The sequence below is a fragment of the Sinocyclocheilus grahami genome, unplaced genomic scaffold (assembly GCF_001515645.1).
Source record: "Sinocyclocheilus grahami isolate Dianchi unplaced genomic scaffold, SAMN03320097.WGS_v1.1 scaffold32.1, whole genome shotgun sequence".
In the NCBI taxonomy this organism is placed as follows: domain Eukaryota; kingdom Metazoa; phylum Chordata; class Actinopteri; order Cypriniformes; family Cyprinidae; genus Sinocyclocheilus; species Sinocyclocheilus grahami.
This window is the reverse complement of record NW_015505211.1, coordinates 3149514-3169467: the sequence shown is the minus strand read 5'-3', so window position 1 is coordinate 3169467 and position 19954 is coordinate 3149514. Positions and strand designations below refer to the sequence as shown.

Genomic DNA, 19954 nt, shown 5'->3' with positions numbered 1-19954 from the left:
TCATCCGCTTCCAGCTATTTTTAGCTGTACAAAACAGCTCGTTTTGCCGCTTGATATTGCAAACTGGTGTTTCTTAACATTTTATTTTTAATGTGTTGTCTTAATTATAAACACACATACAATTTGACCGTTTACTGCGCTTGTAATTCTCGTTATTTCCCTACTGCGGCTAATAAAGCGGAAGTCTCGCACATTCACAGAAAGCGGCTTACTTCCGCTGTGCAAAATAAGGTTGATAATAAAACCGTAATGAAATATTAAATGTTGAGCTGCTTGCATCTTACCTCGCATTCTTTCACCGTTATGATGCGATTTCAATTTTTCCTTTCTCTTTGGGGTGTTACAAGCTCTTGGTGCATAAAGAAGATCTGTAAAGTTGCAAAGAAGTCTCAAATCCAAAGCGATATTCTTTATAAAAGTTCAGAGTCAACCACGCCTACCTAAAACAGCTCGTTCTAACACGCCCCCGCGTCTACGTCACTATGTGGAAATATTAGCATAATGCCGCCCAAATGTGCACTCAAAGAAAGAAGGCATGGTTTCAGGAACAGCAGTAGTGTTGATGCAGCCATGTCAGGGAGACGCTGTGTTTCAGTGCGAAAGCAAAAGCACTTTATTTGGCCTTCCGGAAGTAGACGCAAGTAGGAATCATTGGTTAAGATTTATTTACAACAGAACAGCACAACCCAGATGTTCGAATTTGTGCAACGCATTTTATGGACAACAGTTTTTTGAACCTAGAAGAGTACAAAGCTGGCTGTGCACAAAGGCTATTTCTAAACAAAAGAAAAGGGTGAATTCCGACTTTGCTATGACAATCTGGCAATGGTAAAACTAATGACATTTTAACTGTCTTTGATTTACTTTGAAAACTGAAGCTCGAGATTATGGTATTACATTTCTGACACGTGCTTGTGGTGTTCGGCCAATCACAATGCACTGGGTCAACTGGCCAATCAGAGCAGACTGCGCTTGTTGAAAGGAGGGGCTTTGTAGAAAACGAAGTGTTTGAGAGAGGCGGGGCATAGAGGACCTACAATAATGTACAGTATTTGAAAAATAATGTGTTTTTTTAACATTAAAGCATGTCAACATATTCTGTTACACCAAATAATGATCTTTAAAATAGCATCATATGACCCCTTTAAAAACTGAAGCGTCGCGCGGGAATTTCCTGCCTTCTTTGATTTGATTGGCCATGTCAATCATTCTGACATTAGGAGCGTTGATAGACCGCTGCTGAGGCAGATCAGCCTAAAAAATACTTTTAAAACTTTGTCATCCTTACCACAAACAAAGATTCATCAACAATATCAAATGGGAGAGAAATGTGTCCATTTCTAATTATTTGCGAGGGTGCTTCTCCTCCCCAATGTCTATTGTGGCACTGGTATAGATATTTAAATTGATTGAATACTTATATATCATTTAGGAAAATTGCACACAAAAACTACTAAATCCGCCCTTTTCCAGTGATGTTGTGCCCCTTTCTTAAATATGCCACTAGAGGACTCTGTTGTATTAGCTGTACAATTTGATACCAGCTTTGGTCTGTTGTCTGTATGTGTTATGTGCTATACATTTAGACAGATGAAAATCTAATATGAGTATATGGAGGCCTTTGTAAACAGAATATGTTCCAATCAATTATTCACAACCTTGTAGGGAGGATTTAACATTTCCTAAAAATAATGTGACTATCTGCTGAGACTTTGAGTGCATGGAGCCTGTGAGAGAACTAGTAAACAAGGCCTCCTCGATCTTTTGTAGGCTGAAGGGGTTTGTGAATTCTCCAGAGACATGGAGTGTAACAAGTGTATTTCAGAGATGGGGGAGTCATACATATCTTCAGTTCACCAATTATTATTCAGCTACATGCTAAAAGTACGGCGTCTCCGTGGCAACATCTCAGTTTGGCCTCCAGGAGCTGTGGAACTGTGTGTATTTGTGCGTTTTCATGGGTGTGAGCATGTTTATGTTTGCATGTGAATTCATATGTGTAATCAAAAACAGGTCATATCTTACACACTGGTCATTTTTACTATTTAGGTTGCATTTTAAAATCTTGATTTGTTAGTTGCATCAGGATCAAGATGTAAACCAACAGAAATATCACTGTTATCTTAATTACTGTTTCCCTCGTCTTCTGTTAATTAGTGCTAGAACCCTTCCAGGACACACACACACATGCACACAGATTATTTATTTTCTTCATAATTATATTTATTATCTATTTAAATAAAAAAGGATGTGTAACTTAATAAGACCCGGTCGTGGGCAATGGGCTGTTGAAAGGAAGGACACAAAGTTAATGTCCTTTATTCCAGTAAATGCAATTATAAGAATGCAGATGAAGCATTTGTGTTGTAATTTAAATAAAAGCCCAGCTTAGCTCATGGTTAGTTGGTTTGGTCCCAACCAGCTGGTGATCACCATCTACAATGTATTCCGATATAAGTGTGGTCTTTGTCTCTCATGTTCTCCTTGTCTGTGTAATATCTGCCCTGTGAAACTAGAAAAGCAACCCTCAGGACTTTCTCTCTCTCAAAAGATCAGGTTCAACAAAGATTCCCACAGTTCACAGCAGACAGGACTCAGGAGTAACTATGTGCTACTGTGCCTCTTAAGCTATTCATTTTACATTAGATCTCTGTCCAGAATTCCCGCTAAACTTTGAATTATTCAGAAGATTAGTACGAAAACAGCTGACTTGGAAAATGGGAAATGACAGCCCCCCAGTGTTTTCATCATGATGGGGACTTTCCAGTGACTTCTATTGTTGTCATAATGGACTCAAATTAAATATACAGTATGATACTGATACTTGATGAGTATCCAGGATGCATCAGATATTTTTTAATTAATGTCAAAAAATATATATTTTTTATTGTTTATTATTATTAATAAAAAAACTATGAGGAACATATTTCTTAATGGATATTGCAATGAAACACGAAAACAGCCAGATATACACTAATTTAATCACATTTATTAGACTTTCAAACAGTATGGTATAATTTAAGGAAGCACTTAATGACACATGATATTTGCTACTTTAAATGATCATCATGGGAACACTATGTTTTGAGAAATAGTATGAAACAGAAAATACATTTATAGCACCATTTCAGTTGTTGCAAACAGTCTGGGAGCACAGTTACTTTTTGTTCATGTTTTTCTCATTGGAAGCTCATCTTTTAATCTTAACCTATACAATAGCCTATATACATACAGTACTTTAATTGAACACGTCTCTCATTCTGTCTGCAAAAATATTTTCGAAATATTTCTCATTACTTCATTGTTCTGTCCTATAGCTGGCTTCCTCTTTCTCGTGTGCTTTGTGTCAGTACTTGACATCCGGAGCGAACCGGACTACTCCCCGACGTGCTTCTGCTCGTTCCACCAGTGGTTCTCTTCCAGAGGTACCCGCGGAATAATAATCGCTGACTCGTCCGAGGCCAGACTCTGATTCTCTAAGGAGCAGCACAGTGTTATTGCCAAAGGAGGAGCGGAAGGGCGACAGAGGGAGAGAAAGAGAGAGAGACACACAACATGAGGTGTTTCATCCGGAAGATAACAGCGCGCACTAGAAACGAGCTTTGAGCATTCTGAGACCAAATTATACTCATCATTTCTATTTAGAAATTGTATATTGAAACCGATGCGAGTCATAACGGTCAAGCAAATGCTTGAATGAATATTCTCATGAGAAATAGGCTACGTGTAATACCCAGTACAGTAACATATGCTAAATATATCCGTTTCTATCGTCAATATAGCCGCAGAAAAAGGGCGTTGTAGGCACGAGGCACAGTAGACATTAACCCATTTAGCTGGGACTGTAACGTTATTTACGTTTTCACTGTATTCAAACAGTCACTAGGCTACATATTTAAATTATAAGGACGCAAACGTTCTTTAAAACGCTATTGGATTAAGCAAATTCATTAAATGGAATCCTTCCGCCAGAAGAAATAGCAAACAGGCCACGTATAGCCTACACTGCAGTTAACCTTTTAGTGTCTAATCCCGTTCCGTACACACAGGACCGTATTCTACAACCGAATTGACTCCTGAGAAATGCAGGTAGTGACAACCGCATTTAGGCTACTACAGAAAATCTAGTGTGTATGGAACCAAACCGAACAACTAGCTGTTATTAAACTTGTATCAGTTCTGTCTTTTCTGGATGTGCGTTGCAAGAAATCACAGGGTAGGTTAGAATTAGGCTACTCATTACTGTTGCCAGATCTTGCTATAAAAACACTCAAAAATGTTTTATGATTAAATAAATAAGCATTATATATATTTATACTATTTCTTTTTTAGTGAAATATTGCATTTAACTATATACTCAAAAGCAGTGGCGAGGCTTTCAGCTGTGGCCCACCCAATGAGAAGTGGTAATTTTCCAAATGGATGTAATTTATTAAACGGTAATAATAATAAACGTCTTATTTCACTATAACTTTGTATTTTTATTTTAAAAAATATATAAAAGGCGAGTTTTCACGGGCAATTACAGGCAGTTTCTTCATTTTCCCTCTTCCTATAGATGCCATAGGCTACCTGTCAACACTCCCGTTTTTCCCGGGAGTCTCCCGTATTTCACACCCATCTCCCGCTTTGTTATTTTTCCCGGGAAACTCCCGTAATTTGTATGGCCCTACCTCCTTATATGAATAATCACATCAATATATTATTCCAAGGTTGACCAGTTGCGCGATCTTGTATGACGCTGACTCGTCCGAGGCCAGACTCTGATTCTCTAAGGAGCAGCACAGTGTTATTGCCAAAGGAGGAGCGGAAGGGCGACAGAGGGAGAGAAAGAGAGAGAGACACACAACATGAGGTGTTTCATCCGGAAGATAACAGCGCGCACTAGAAACGAGCTTTGAGCATTCTGAGACCAAATTATACTCATCATTTCTATTTAGAAATTGTATATTGAAACCGATGCGAGTCATAACGGTCAAGCAAATGCTTGAATGAATATTCTCATGAGAAATAGGCTACGTGTAATACCCAGTACAGTAACATATGCTAAATATATCCGTTTCTATCGTCAATATAGCCGCAGAAAAAGGGCGTTGTAGGCACGAGGCACAGTAGACATTAACCCATTTAGCTGGGACTGTAACGTTATTTACGTTTTCACTGTATTCAAACAGTCACTAGGCTACATATTTAAATTATAAGGACGCAAACGTTCTTTAAAACGCTATTGGATTAAGCAAATTCATTAAATGGAATCCTTCCGCCAGAAGAAATAGCAAACAGGCCACGTATAGCCTACACTGCAGTTAACCTTTTAGTGTCTAATCCCGTTCCGTACACACAGGACCGTATTCTACAACCGAATTGACTCCTGAGAAATGCAGGTAGTGACAACCGCATTTAGGCTACTACAGAAAATCTAGTGTGTATGGAACCAAACCGAACAACTAGCTGTTATTAAATTTGTATCAGTTCTGTCTTTTCTGGATGTGCGTTGCAAGAAATCACAGGGTAGGTTAGAATTAGGCTACTCATTACTGTTGCCAGATCTTGCTATAAAAACACTCAAAAATGTTTTATGATTAAATAAATAAGCATTATATATATTTATACTATTTCTTTTTTAGTGAAATATTGCATTTAACTATATACTCAAAAGCAGTGGCGAGGCTTTCAGCTGTGGCCCACCCAATGAGAAGTGGTAATTTTCCAAATGGATGTAATTTATTAAACGGTAATAATAATAAACGTCTTATTTCACTATAACTTTGTATTTTTATTTTAAAAAATATATAAAAGGCGAGTTTTCACGGGCAATTACAGGCAGTTTCTTCATTTTCCCTCTTCCTATAGATGCCATAGGCTACCTGTCAACACTCCCGTTTTTCCCGGGAGTCTCCCGTATTTCACACCCATCTCCCGCTTTGTTATTTTTCCCGGGAAACTCCCGTAATTTGTATGGCCCTACCTCCTTATATGAATAATCACATCAATATATTATTCCAAGGTTGACCAGTTGCGCGATCTTGTATGAAACGCATCCTACTCACACAATAGACAGATCATACAATTTTGAACCCATATGTGACGTCAACCTGGCAACCTACAACTCAGTTGCGCTGTTGATATCTGTGCATATAGGCTAGACCAGTGATGGGCAAACTTGGCCCTTCCAGGCCACTTTCCTGCAGAGATTTGATCCAACCCTGATAAAACTCACCTGCCTGTAGCCTTCTAGTAGTCTTGAAGACAGTGATTAGCTGGTTCAGGTGTGTTTGATTAGGGTTGGAGCTAAACTCTGAAGGAAAGTGGCCTGGAAGGGCCAAGTTTGCCCAGCCCTGGGCTAGACGGTTGAAGTTGAATCAAGCATCACTGATTAGAAAGCTCAGGTGGTGCTACGTGAAAAAACAAAACAAAACAAAATATAGCTGCAAATTCAACAACAGCTGGACGGAGGAATTTAATTTCTTATCGGGAAGCAGCATCGACAATTCCCACGCTTTTTGCAAAGTGTGTCGCACTTAATTTAGTATCGGACATGGTTGAAAAAATGACGTAACGCAGCACAATAAATCACAATGCCCCAAACCCAAACTCCTTTGATATCTCAGACATTCGGACCCCATCCTCCAAATAAATAGATGAATTATAACCGTGATCTCAGGCTGTTCAAAGCAATTCCAAGTCCAGAAATAAAAGCAGCATGAAAACAAGAAGACAGACACCACTGAACAAGAATGCAATGTGCTGTTCTAACTTCTAAAACTAAAGATTTAAATATCATCAAGTTCAATTTCATGAATCTCCTGAAAATAAAAAATGAAAAAATAATTAATCTATGAATGACATTAAAAGTTCACTGTAAATGGATTGTTCTTGCAGTAGGGAGAAGAGATTAATACTATAGTACATCAAATTACAAGTACCACAAAAAAGATGTGACACTTCAAACTCTTCTAATGAGAGCAATGCCTCAGATGAGTACATTAAGAAAAAAAGGCCTTTTCCCTGACCTATTTTTCTACAAGAACACAGTAACACGCCTGTATGTGATGGTAGTCAACATTAAAACAGAACATGCATGTTTATAAAAAAAACTGTAACAAAGTGCTCAACATCCTCCAAAAATAACATTAACAACAGGAAAACAACATACATGAGCAGTCAAACTGTCCTAGTCAGCCTCCTTTGGCCCAACACTTTCCATATGGAAGAGAATACGCATGGGAGCAAATCAAAAGATGAAGAACACTAAACAGTTATGGTGTACTAAAGTCTCGATGGAAACACTTGAGTACGAAGCACTAGCAACACTAGTTTCTCTCAGTGAGTAATAACTGTGCTGCTGAAGTACGCATGAAGGCGGAAGAAGCTTAACTAATCTCAGGCGAGAATTACCTTGGGTCGGGCATCGCACAGCGCCACAGGTGTTGCTTTAGTGTCTGCACCCAACCAGTATCTCGGATGGGCTGACAGAGCTGAATGTAGTGGTACTGTTTTAGCAAAACCCTTCAAACGAACGACAAGATTACTCGTTAGCTAAACATTAAAGTAATTAAAGGGATAGTTCAACCAAAAATGAAAATTCTGCCATCATTTACTCACCCTTATGTCATTCCAAATTGGTATGACTTATGTGGAAATTATTTGCAGAATGCTTTTTTTCCCATACAAATATCATTATATGTCAAAACGGTTGTATTCAATAGAATAAAGAAAGTCATACAAGTTTGGAATGACACTAGGGTGAGTAAATGACAACTGTTTTTGTTTTAGGGTGAACCATTCCTTTAACTCCCAAAGCATAAAATCATTATGTAAATCAACCAAATTTCAATCAATCAATCACATAATTAAAGCCAGTCATTAGAGACTCACAGTAACTGACACATATTGATCTTTCAAGGACAATTTCAGTCTATACAGGATGGAATAATTCCAGTTTTTAGGTAAATCTATGATATTGTTCTAACTTCTAAAACTAAAGATTTAAATATCATCAAGTTCAATTTCATGAATCTCCTGAAAATAAAAAATGAAAAAATAATTAATCTATGAATGACATTAAAAGTTCACTGTAAATGGATTGTTCTTGCAGTAGGGAGAAGAGATTAATACTATAGTACATCAAATTACAAGTACCACAAAAAAGATGTGACACTTCAAACTCTTCTAATGAGAGCAATGCCTCAGATGAGTACATTAAGAAAAAAAGGCCTTTTCCCTGACCTATTTTTCTACAAGAACACAGTAACACGCCTGTATGTGATGGTAGTCAACATTAAAACAGAACATGCATGTTTATAAAAAAAACTGTAACAAAGTGCTCAACATCCTCCAAAAATAACATTAACAACAGGAAAACAACATACATGAGCAGTCAAACTGTCCTAGTCAGCCTCCTTTGGCCCAACACTTTCCATATGGAAGAGAATACGCATGGGAGCAAATCAAAAGATGACGAACACTGAACAGTTATGGTGTACTAAAGTCTCAATGGAAACACTAGAGAGTACGAAGCACTAGCAACACTACACTTTCTCTCAGTGAGTAATAATTGTGCTGCTGAAGTACGGATGAAGGCGGAAGAAGCGTAACTAATCTCAGGCGAGAATTACCTTGGGTCGGGCATCGCACAGCGCCACAGGTGTTGCTTTAGTGTCTGCACCCAACCAGTATCTCGGATGGGCTGACAGAGCTGAATGTAGTGGTACTGTTTTAGCAAAACCCTTCAAACGAACGACAAGATTACTCGTTAGCTAAACATTAAAGTAATTAAAGGGATAGTTCAACCAAAAATGAAAATTCTGCCATCATTTACTCACCCTTATGTCATTCCAAATTGGTATGACTTATGTGGAAATGATTTGCAGAATGCTTTTTTCCCATACAAATATCATTATATGTCAAAACGGTTGTATTCAATAGAATAAAGAAAGTCATACAAGTTTGGAATGACACTAGGGTGAGTAAATGACAACTGTTTTTGTTTTAGGGTGAACCATTCCTTTGACTCCCAAAGCATAAAATCATTATGTAAATCAACCAAATTTCAATCAATCAATCACATAATTAAAGCCAGTCATTAGAGACTCACAGTAACTGACACATATTGATCTTTCAAGGACGATTTCAGTCTATTCAGGATGGAATAATTCCAGTTTTTAGGTAAATCTATGATATTTGGTCCTGGAATAGGAAGTTTTGCACCTTTTATTACTTTGCACATATGAGGCACTGAAAGCCGCAATATATCAGATTCACTCAAGATGCAAACATATATTTCTCAACTCTCAGCTGACAGCAATATGCACAACCTAAAAGATGCCAGAACCTATTCCAGAGCCTTTCACACACAAAATATGAGAATCGCAAAATCAAACGTAAACCATAAACTTCGGAATATTTCTCTTCCATGTGGATTCGACGTCTATGACAGTGACAAGAGAGACAGACAGAGGGACAGGGAGAAACGATACAGATGCACCTACCATTGAGTTCCCAAACCCTCCCACATCTCAAACAAAATGAACCACAACACCTCTGTTTCTGCGTTTGCATTTATTCATTTCAATAAATATGAGCAAGCGAGAGAAATCACAATTCACATTTCCACAGTTAAATCTGAGGCCCTTTCACATAACATATTTTATTCTCTCCTTTTTCAGTATGCATGGACTATAGATAGCACCTGTGCTAAGCACACACACACTCACACTCATTGACATGTACAACCCGTTAGCTGCTCCTCCTCTGTCTCCCAACAATGTCGTCCCTTAATTCCCATTATATGAACAGTAACTGAGTCACCAAAGGCTGCAAAATACAAGAAAAGGCCCTCACCCTGTGGCGCAGTCAGCTTCAGAGCACAGTGCAGAAGAGAATGGGCTATTCTACAGCCAGACTGAAGAAACAGATACTTTCATTCTTTACGAATTCTTTCCACAAGTTCAACAGAATGTCTATGTCTCTGGACTTGAAGCCTGTGTATAGCTATAATACATTCAAGGTATTCACAATGCATTCTAATGTATTATATATTTTCATAAATAATAGTAAACATAGTTATAATACATCTCAACTGCCTTTGAACAAAATTGTACATGGTATGGTATGTCAATGGGAAAGTCGCTGCAGAATGGCTGTGTCAATCAAGCTCATACATGAAGAAGAATCTTCGCTTTCTAGTGTTAGACTGCTAATGGTGCACACCATGAAAGATAAAAAGATTACGGCTGAACCAAAGGCTGCAAAATACAAGAAAAGGCCCTCACCCTGTGGCGCAGTCAGCTTCAGAGCACAGTGCAGAAGAGAATGGGCTATTCTACAGCCAGACTGAAGAAACAGATACTTTCATTCTTTACGAATTCTTTCCACAAGTTCAACAGAATGTCTATGTCTCTGGACTTGAAGCCTGTGTATAGCTATAATACATTCAAGGTATTCACAATGCATTCTAATGTATTATATATTTTCATAAATAATAGTAAACATAGTTATAATACATCTCAACTGCCTTTGAACAAAATTGTACATGGTATGGTATGTCAATGGGAAAGTCGCTGCAGAATGGCTGTGTCAATCAAGCTCATACATGAAGAAGAATCTTCGCTTTCTAGTGTTAAGACTGCTAATGGTGCACACCATGAAAGATAAAAAGATTACGGCTGAACTTGAATAGCATGCTATTCTTACTATTCCTGTATATTTTTAGCTTTATAAAATATTATGAGAGTAGTATACTATTCTGAATGCAGCCAGGGTAGTGCCATATTTAATTTCTGACAGGAATGAAAATGAGGCTGTGAGGGATAGAAGTACCGTGTGTTCAATGAAATTTGAAATTTCTTCAATCTGGCAATAGATTACAGAATTACTGTGCACTGATTGGGCAAACAGGACAATGAGATCACATACTTGACATACTGAAAATGAAGAAGACCTCAAAGGATGAGACCAGAGACAGAGAGGATTTGCAGAGGGGAGGTACATGGTTAAAAAAAAAACAAAAAAAACAATGCAAAGCATTATCTTACACAATGCACTCCCATAATGCCAGCAAATGAAGATATTTAGATACTAAAATGAATGCTATTCAGTCCAATGAACTACCAACCTCTTTGTTCCTTTATCACAAACTGACATGAATCTGCGACAGTGTCCTGTCACATGCAAAGCCATAATTATGAGCTGTTACATAAGGCCTGATCAGATTATATCTAAAAAGATTTCACTGCCAACACAAAATCATCTCTGTGAATGTATCAGCTTTAAACTATAAAGGGGTAGTCCACCCAAAATTGAAATCATTTACTAACCCTAATGTCGTTCCAAACATGTATGACTTTCTTTCTTTCTTCTGTGATATAATGGTTTTTGTCCAGGTTTGAAACACTATTTGGGTGAGTAAATGATGATAGATTTTTATTCTTTTAAGTTAGTTTTAAGTTTGCATTACAGGCTCACAACCTCTAAGGTCACTTGATTCAGAGATTGTGATGAGGGCTTGTGTGCCAATTTTGTTACCAGACGGAAACAAGTAAATGTCACATGAAATTTCCCCTTATACATACATGTGCATCTTGGGAAGAGGCCTTTTTGGGGCCAACTTTTGAATAAAACAAACAAAGATGACATGATCATGCAATCGAGAGTAAACAAACAGCATTCCGAACAGACTGCATTTGACTTACCATTACATCAAGGGACACATGATAACAAACAGAACAATTAGTCAAGAATACAGATCATGTCAGTCATTGAACAATGGGGGATGCAGGAGCAAAACAAAGAAGGAGACACTCTGGGAAAAGTCATTAATAATTAATACGTTGAATCTGCATTCACATAAAGAAGGGCTTTGATTTTAAAGCTGTCTAATCTATTGACCTTTTGAGTTCATTCTACTTTTGGGAACCCCATCTGTCTACCTCGGGGGCTCCCTTTGGGGGGATGGGAAGTGTGCATGTGAGAGAAAAAGAAACAGTTGGGCAGAGTGGAAGATAATGTTAAATGTTGTGTTGTGGTCCTTACATATTTTATGGTGCATGATGGAATAGAATTCCACCAAAACCTCAAAACCAAACAATACATAAACATACTTTAGTTTGTACAAAAAACTGAATTTCTATTGGTTTGTTTTGCACATAAAATCACAGTAAACATTTAAATCCTATTCTATCCAAATACAAATTTACAGTACATCCCATAATGCAATATCATGTTACAGTAGTACTACATCCATTTGGTTGTCCAGGCAAAGTTGTCTTATATGACCTTGACAGATGTTTTTTTTGGAGATACTGATGTTCTATTTAGAGATATCCTGTTCCTATAAGGATTCATCAACATTTTCATGATATGGAATGGTTCTCAAGAAAACAAAATAATTAAAATCATCACAGCACCAAAGTGATCTGAGATCATATCATATCACTTGGGAGCTTGGGGTGTTTGATCAATAAAATGATAACATAAAACAGGCAAAGCAAGCAGATTAATATAGTCTTAAAACCAAAGATGCACATTTATCAAAGATTTTTGATTGAGAAATTGGCCTTTGTGGTTTCTATGTGTTGCCTAATTTACATAAAGATGATTTCAAAAGGCTTATCGGATACATATCAGCTTCATTTTAAAACCCTTGATAAATGAAACCCACCAGTCTGTGCATCTGATGGTAAGTGCATACAGAGCCAATGGCTCCATGCAAAATAAGAGCATTCACTGGCCAACCAGTAGAGTGGCTGCCATGGAAACCTCGTCGTGGAGATGAGGAGAGTGGGTGGAGCTATAGTAAATGCAAACGCTTTGATATTACTGGGCGAGATTGTGAGGCAAAATAGGAGAAAAACATCAAATCCAACCCTGAAAATTTTGTAAAATCAGCCCACTGACCTCTCAGAGAAAAAGAGAGTGTGAGAGAAAGAGAGGTGGGGGGTATTGGAAATATACAGTGAGGAATAAAACGAGAGGTGCATCAGATAGGAAGAGAGAGAAAGAGAGAGAGAGAGAGGGAGGGGGCAGCAATGGACAGAACAGTAAAGGAATGAGAACCTCTTATTAAATAATTTGCAGCCTTCGTTCTGCTTTCACCCTTTCGGGAAGAGATTAAATAAGAGAAGAAGTGCAATGGTTTTTACTCTTTCGCCTCAGCCAGTTTGTTGCTGATCTCTTTACTTTTCTCCTTGTCGCCTTGCCCTGCTCTGCTCTCCGGTTGGTTCTCGGAGCTCTTCTTCTTCGAACCACGCAATGATGTCACCTGCTTCTCCTTGGACTTCTTCAGAGGTTTGCCAGGTGTGGCAGCTGTGCTCTTTTTGGGTTTGGAGCGAGGAAGACTGGTTTTCTCCACCTGTATAAGACATAAAATGGCACACAAATGGTATTTTACAACCGTTATGTGACATATTTTGTTATTCAATGGAAAATACCATAGGATGGGATTCGGATTGGATGGGCATGTTGGACAGTGATATTGTTGGTTATTTTTTAATAGATTATATTTCCTGCTAATTCAGCCCTGGGCATGTCAGCAGAAAATATATTTTATTCAGTGTTGTGACATACATTTGAGTGAAATGGAATTATTTAAAAAAGAAAAAAAATGTAGGGTGAGGACTTGGTTCTCTCCATCGACTGTTGATTGGATGAAGGCATATCTGAATGTGAGCTTGAGGTTGACTGTAAGGAAGGGGCGGGTTTAAACAGACTAAATGATTGGAAAGGTCTGTCATATGTCTCCACAGAGAAGTCTGTCATGTCACAGGTCGCTCAACATAATGAAATAAAGAACTGATGCCGATTCACTCAGAAAATACACTCAAAGCTTGAGGCCAAAGTTATGTCAAACAACTTTGAAAAAGTACTGCGGAGAAGAAAACTGTTGTTCAGTTATTTTCCAGCCACTGAGCACATACTGTACACTGCTGACATCATGAAGTTGCTGAACCCAAAAATTGTTTTCCAGCCTTTTGCAACAAACATACACTTATAAATAAGAATGCAACCAAACATTAAAAAATTAGGGCAGGATCAACCTATTAAAAAACCCAACTGCTAATCTGAATATTGTGTTGTTTTTCCTTAACTTCCACAGCTCTTACCTTACTGCTCTCTCTGTAAGGTTCATGGTACAGTGTGCGTATCCTCCTCCTCTCCAGGGCCTTGTTTTCATCTGGCTGCTGAGTGGCCTGGTAGGGCCTGTAGGTGGCGCTGTAGCTGGTCTCCTGATCAGTCTTCCCATCGGGAGGATGATACTGAGACTTAGCCCTGATGAGCTTCACGGGTTTTACGTCTGTGTAGGCTTTGAACTCAGTCCTGACATTAAGAAACAGATAACATCACAATTATTGGGAAATTGAGTGTAGTGAGTGATTCAACCGACACATTTTGAATTTCAAGACCATATTGTACAAACCAGAAAGAGTATGACACTGAAATATTATCCTTAATGTCCACCATTAAAACTGAGTTGGGGAATTTATTGGAAAAAAATAATGACCCATGTTTTGTTTTAGCCAATAGGCTTTAGTTTCATAGCTGTCAACCATTATTTGCAATTTGTTAGTCTGTGGCATGTGGGGGTGGGACATTCTCATTCTAGAGAGCATTTGATTGGCTAAACCATCCAAGTCTAAGATGAGTCATCAATATTTTTGATCCATTTTTTTCTGAAAAGAAATGCACATATCTGACAAAAGTTACACTGTCAATGTTTAGAAGTACACCGACATATAGTAGATGACCTCATATATTACATCATACATAGGCTAGTCACAAAACTAGAATTGAATTTTAATTGGTTTATATTAAATTTTATATATGGTTAACAATCACTGTTTTTAACATTAATTTTTATGTTCTGTCAGAACAAACACATCAAGAAAACAATATTTCAAATTACATCAAGGCGCTATGCGATACATCAAAGACTACATATAGAATAACTACTTGGTACTGCTATATATAGACACTGCATTATAGATCTAGATTGATATAATGCAGAGATCCCCCTCCCTCATTTGCATCACATAGAGTTTTTCCTGAGGCCCTTCCTTTAAGATGAGTAATGAGTCTTTATTCACTGAGATGATACAGACAAAATGTATATACTTCACGGGTATGTGTATTGCAGATTATCCATCGTGCAACTTATCTGCAATGCATCTAACACACATGCACGCATACAGACAGAACTCTCTCACTAAGACCAGCACAAAACAGACGTCTCGGACAAACTCAGTTTTTTTGTAAATCATTCAAAAACAAACTGTTTCACTAATGAAGCACTCAGACCAATTTGTGCACTTGTTTTCTGAATTCTAATCATGATGTCTTGTGAGTGTGTTGCACTCTAGCTGAGGATTTCTAGCTGAGCAAAGATGGAATAATGGATATTCACTGTAAACATTTACATGAGTTCTATTCATTTTCATTTTAAAAAATTCCTTTTGACCTCTCTCTCTTTATTTTTGATTCCTTAACATTACAGCCTCAGAGGGTAGGCTGTATTGATTAGGATTGACAGGACAGAAAGAGACGGGAATGCCAGGCAAAGTGAACCATTATCATCCCATTAGATCAATTAGTTGCTTTAGTTTATGAGAGTAAGGAGCAAATTAATACATCTCTATATGAAACCGAATCAACCATTCCGATATATTATAATAAGGCCTAAAAAAAAGAGAAAAATTGGAGATGAGAATAGATAACATTACTAGATCACACTCCTTTAGGATTCTAAACAGAAAGGGCCCATTATTAGGTGAGCACCAAGTTGATGAACAAAGTCATGGGACAGCATGTGGGGGAGCATTTACCTCCTCAGAGAAAACAGGGGATGTGAAAACTGAAAACCATGCCCCATGCAATGTGTTTTAAAAGAATATTTCAGGTTAAATACATGTGCATTTCTATCAACAACAAAGCAGAAAAACAACAGAAAATAATTCTCTCTCAGACTCTCAGGTTGTAAAAATGTATCGATATGTATAAAGATTTGACCCATGTCCCAGACCCAAACTTTCAATCTTAAACAAAATCACTATAAAAATATTAATTATTTATTACAATGGAAATATCTTTAAAAGTATGCAAAAAGTATGAACAATTAATTTAGTTGTGTGTTAAGGATACATCAAAACCTAGCTAGAAAATTAGCCTAAGCAAGGACCATGTACAAACATGTATTTCTGATAAATTGTTCTTTGGGAATGTTAATTTGATGATATTGCTAGAGTTTTGATTTAAAGGAAGGCCTCCCTTCTCTCCCTGTCGAGAGCACAGGGAAGCGGAAAGAAAGAAGTGAAAGTTGTTACATAAGACAAATGAAGTCCAGTCAGAATGCTTGAAAAAACGGCAGCACAAAAGCAGCTCATAGAAGTCCAAGGCCACAGGCACCAAAGACTCACAGGACAAACATGAAAGAAGAAGAGGGAGGAGTCAGAGTTTATACTGCAACACACACACACACACACACACACACGTAGAACAAGACAGACAGAGAATGAGAAAGACATAAAGACAGAGAGAGAAGGCTGTTACACACATACAACAGGACTCCCAACAATGAGCTTAGTGTGCTTATTGTAAATGAGTACTTGGTACCAGTTGTCAAATCATTCATTTGATAACGGGCATCAACACTGTTCTACAATGCTGTATTACACCAGCTTATTTTCTAATTTAACAGAATTAATTGAATGGAAAAGCACAGTATTTATTCAAATGAGCTCACACATTTAATTAAGTGCTGTCATCAAAAGTCATCTGTAGATTTGAGCATACAGTGAGGTTGATACTTCTTCCTCTCCCCAGGCATTGAGCTTTTGTGAGCAGCCTTGTCACTATGGTGATATGCTGGGCTGGCACTAGAGAATTGTGTAGTGGGGAGCCAGAGCAGTGCACCATGGGTAGACTTGGCACATTGGAGTAACGTGGTGTTTAACAGAAGCATGTAAAGCTGTTTTGCTTTTTACTTGGATCCAAAAACTACATCCTGATTATTTTGTAGTCTAGACCTGTTAGATGACGACAGTGCTTGATGTTACCAAAAATAGACAGCGTATTTGGATTAATGAATACTGTAAAACTGACTCATTCTATTAATCCACCAGCACTGCAAATAATTAAATGTGCAATCTTAGTTGATTATTTAATTTAGATTTTTATTGTCCCTTCTTATTCTATCTAGTAACAGCCTTGCTGTCAGATCAATAGGTTTCCATCAACAGCGTGACATATTCCTTCTGACATTCACTTTGGTCTCCAAGTGAATCCCAATGAGATTAGCCCTGTAATTCTCTATATGATTTACTATATATATATATATATAGATGGTGCAGGCTGATGGGTCATCAACACAAACTGATGATATTCACAGCGTTAAAAGCTGATTGGTTCATTTTGCATGCGCAGCCAATGAGCTTCCTGCTTTACATATAAATGGCTAGTTAGCATTCACTAGAGCATTTCGCAGCACACTTTCAGAGTTCCTCTGAAACCCTCCACCTTCCCCAGCTCCACCTGTATAGATCTGCTACGGGTTATTATATATGCTATTTGTGCAGCAGCAGTATGTCTTAAATACTCACAGCACCGTATTGGCAACAAGTTCCTGTACTTGCTTTGCAACAGCAGCAGCAATAATCTACCACAACAGCAATAACCAACAGCAGCAGCAATTCAGCAGTGTAGCAGATCTATTCTGCCAAGACCAAATATATTAACATTGTCATATCTATTACCATGCTGAAATCTTCAGAGAGTTGTCATGATAGAAATATGTATATATATTTATACAGTGGGGAAAAAAGTATTTAGTCAGCCACCAATTGTGCAAGTTCTCCCACTTAAAAAGATGAGAGGCCTGTAATTTTCATCATAGGTATACCTCAACTATGAGAGACAAAATGAGAAGAAAAAAAATCCAGAAAATCACATTGTAGGATTTTTAAAGAATTTCTTTGCAAATTATCGTGGAAAATAAGTATTATCACAAGAACTGTGAGCAAAAATCCCAGAACCACACGGGGGGACCTAGTGAATGACCTGCAGAGAGCTGGGACCAAAGTAACAAAGGCTACCATCAGTAACACACTGCGCTGCCAGGGACTCAAATCCTGCAGTGCCAGATGTGTCCCCCTGCTTAAGCCAGTACATGTCCAGGCCTGTCTGAAGTTTGCTAGAGAGCATTTGGATGATCCAGAAGAGGATTGGGAGAATGTCATATGGTCAGATGAAACCAAAATAGAACTTTTTGGTAAAAACTCAACTTGTCGTGTTTGGAGGAGAAAGAATGCTGAGTTGCATCCAAAGAACACCATACCTACTGTGAAGCATGGGGGTGGAAACATCATGCTTTGGGGCTGTTTTTCTGCAAAGGGACCAGGACGACTGATCCGTGTAAACGAAAGAATGAATGGGGCCATGTATCGTGAGATTTTGAGTGAAAACCTCCTTCCATCAGCAAGGGCATTGAAGATGAAACGTGGCTGGGTCTTTCAGCATGACAATGATCCCAAACACACCGCCCGGGCAACGAAGGAGTGGCTTCGTAAGAAGCATTTCAAGGTCCTGGAGTGGCCTAGCCAGTCTCCCGATCTCAACCCCCTAGAAAATCTTTGGAGGGAGTTGAAAATCTGTGTTGCCAGCGACAGCCCCAAAACATTACTGCTCTTGAGGAATGGGCCAAAATACCAGCAACTGTGTGTGAAAACCTTGTGAAGACTTACAGAAAATGTTTGACCTCTGTCATTGCCAACAAAGTGTATATAACAAAGTATTGAGATGAAATTTTGTTATTGACCAAATACTTATTTTCCACCATAATTTGCAAATAAATTCTTTAAAAATCCTACAATGTGATTTTCTGGATTTTTTTTTCTCATTTTGTCTCTCATAGTTGAGGTATACCTATGATGAAAATTACAGGCCTCTCTCATCCTTTTAAGTGGGAGAACTTGCACAATTGGTGGCTGACTAAATACTTTTTTGCCCCACTGTATATACACACATAATACAATTAATTTTTTTCTTATTTTCCCTAGTATGTAAAATCTATATCTAGTATTATTTATATACTATTATAGTATTTACTAATACTATGAATTACCTTTTATTTCATATTTTCAGATTTCATTTGAATTTTAGTGAAAGTTATATTTCTATTTAGCTTTAATGTCGTGGCCTAATGGTTAGAGAGTCAGACTTGAATCTCAATGGTTGCGGGTTCGAGTCTCCGTACTGGCTGGAATTGTCGGTGGGGGGAGTGAATGACCAGCGCTCTCTTCCACCGTCAATACCACGACTGAAGTGAGACCCTTGAGCAAGGCATCGGACCCCCAACTGCTTCCCGGGCACCACAGCAAAAAAAAAAAAAGACTGCCCACTGCTCCAGGTGTGTGTTCATGGTGTATGTGTGTGTGTTCACTCGTCATTGCTGTGTATTTGGGAATGGGTTAAATGCAGAGCACAAATTCTGAGTATGGGACACCATACTTGGCCACATGTCACATCACATCGCTCATTTCTGTTTTGAGCTGCACACGCTGAAGATCACCAGTACAATGAAGCACTTTGATAGCGGGTTTTTAATCAACGGGATTTAACTCATCAGATTTATCTCATATAGGATACACTTCGTTATTTATACTACATAACCTTAATACTACCACTTATATCTGCACAAAATGAACCGAATGCACAAGTAAACGTGTCTGTGCTGCTCTGAATGTTTAACTGCTGTTGAGGGGGCTTGCTTGCGCTGCACACTTCAGAGATAATCGCAGTAGTAGGCCTACAATAAAGTGCTTTCCTGCAGTGTAATTCAAACAAATGCATATTATATGAGATAAATAATATATACACTATATATATATATATATATATATATATATATATATATATATATAAACAACATATAGCACCATATATTTCCACAAAAGAGTGTGAGTGT

At 38.0% G+C, this 19954-nt stretch overlaps 1 protein-coding gene across 1 annotated transcript in view; it reads right to left on the bottom strand.

Annotated features, from left to right (window-relative positions):
• Nucleotides 1-3326: 3326 nt before the first annotated feature.
• The window catches only part of LOC107577381 (microtubule-associated protein 6 homolog), a 22497-nt gene continuing 5869 nt past the window's right edge, over nt 3327-19954 (bottom strand). Inside the window, exons 2-5 of the mRNA XM_016263468.1 lie at nt 14103-14316; nt 13143-13351; nt 8619-8729; nt 3327-3476 (exon numbers count right to left, since the gene is read on the bottom strand). Of these exons, the coding sequence (XP_016118954.1) occupies nt 3347-3476; nt 8619-8729; nt 13143-13351; nt 14103-14316 (664 nt within the window). The 3' untranslated portion in view covers nt 3327-3346. The remainder of the gene's footprint in view (nt 3477-8618; nt 8730-13142; nt 13352-14102; nt 14317-19954) is intronic.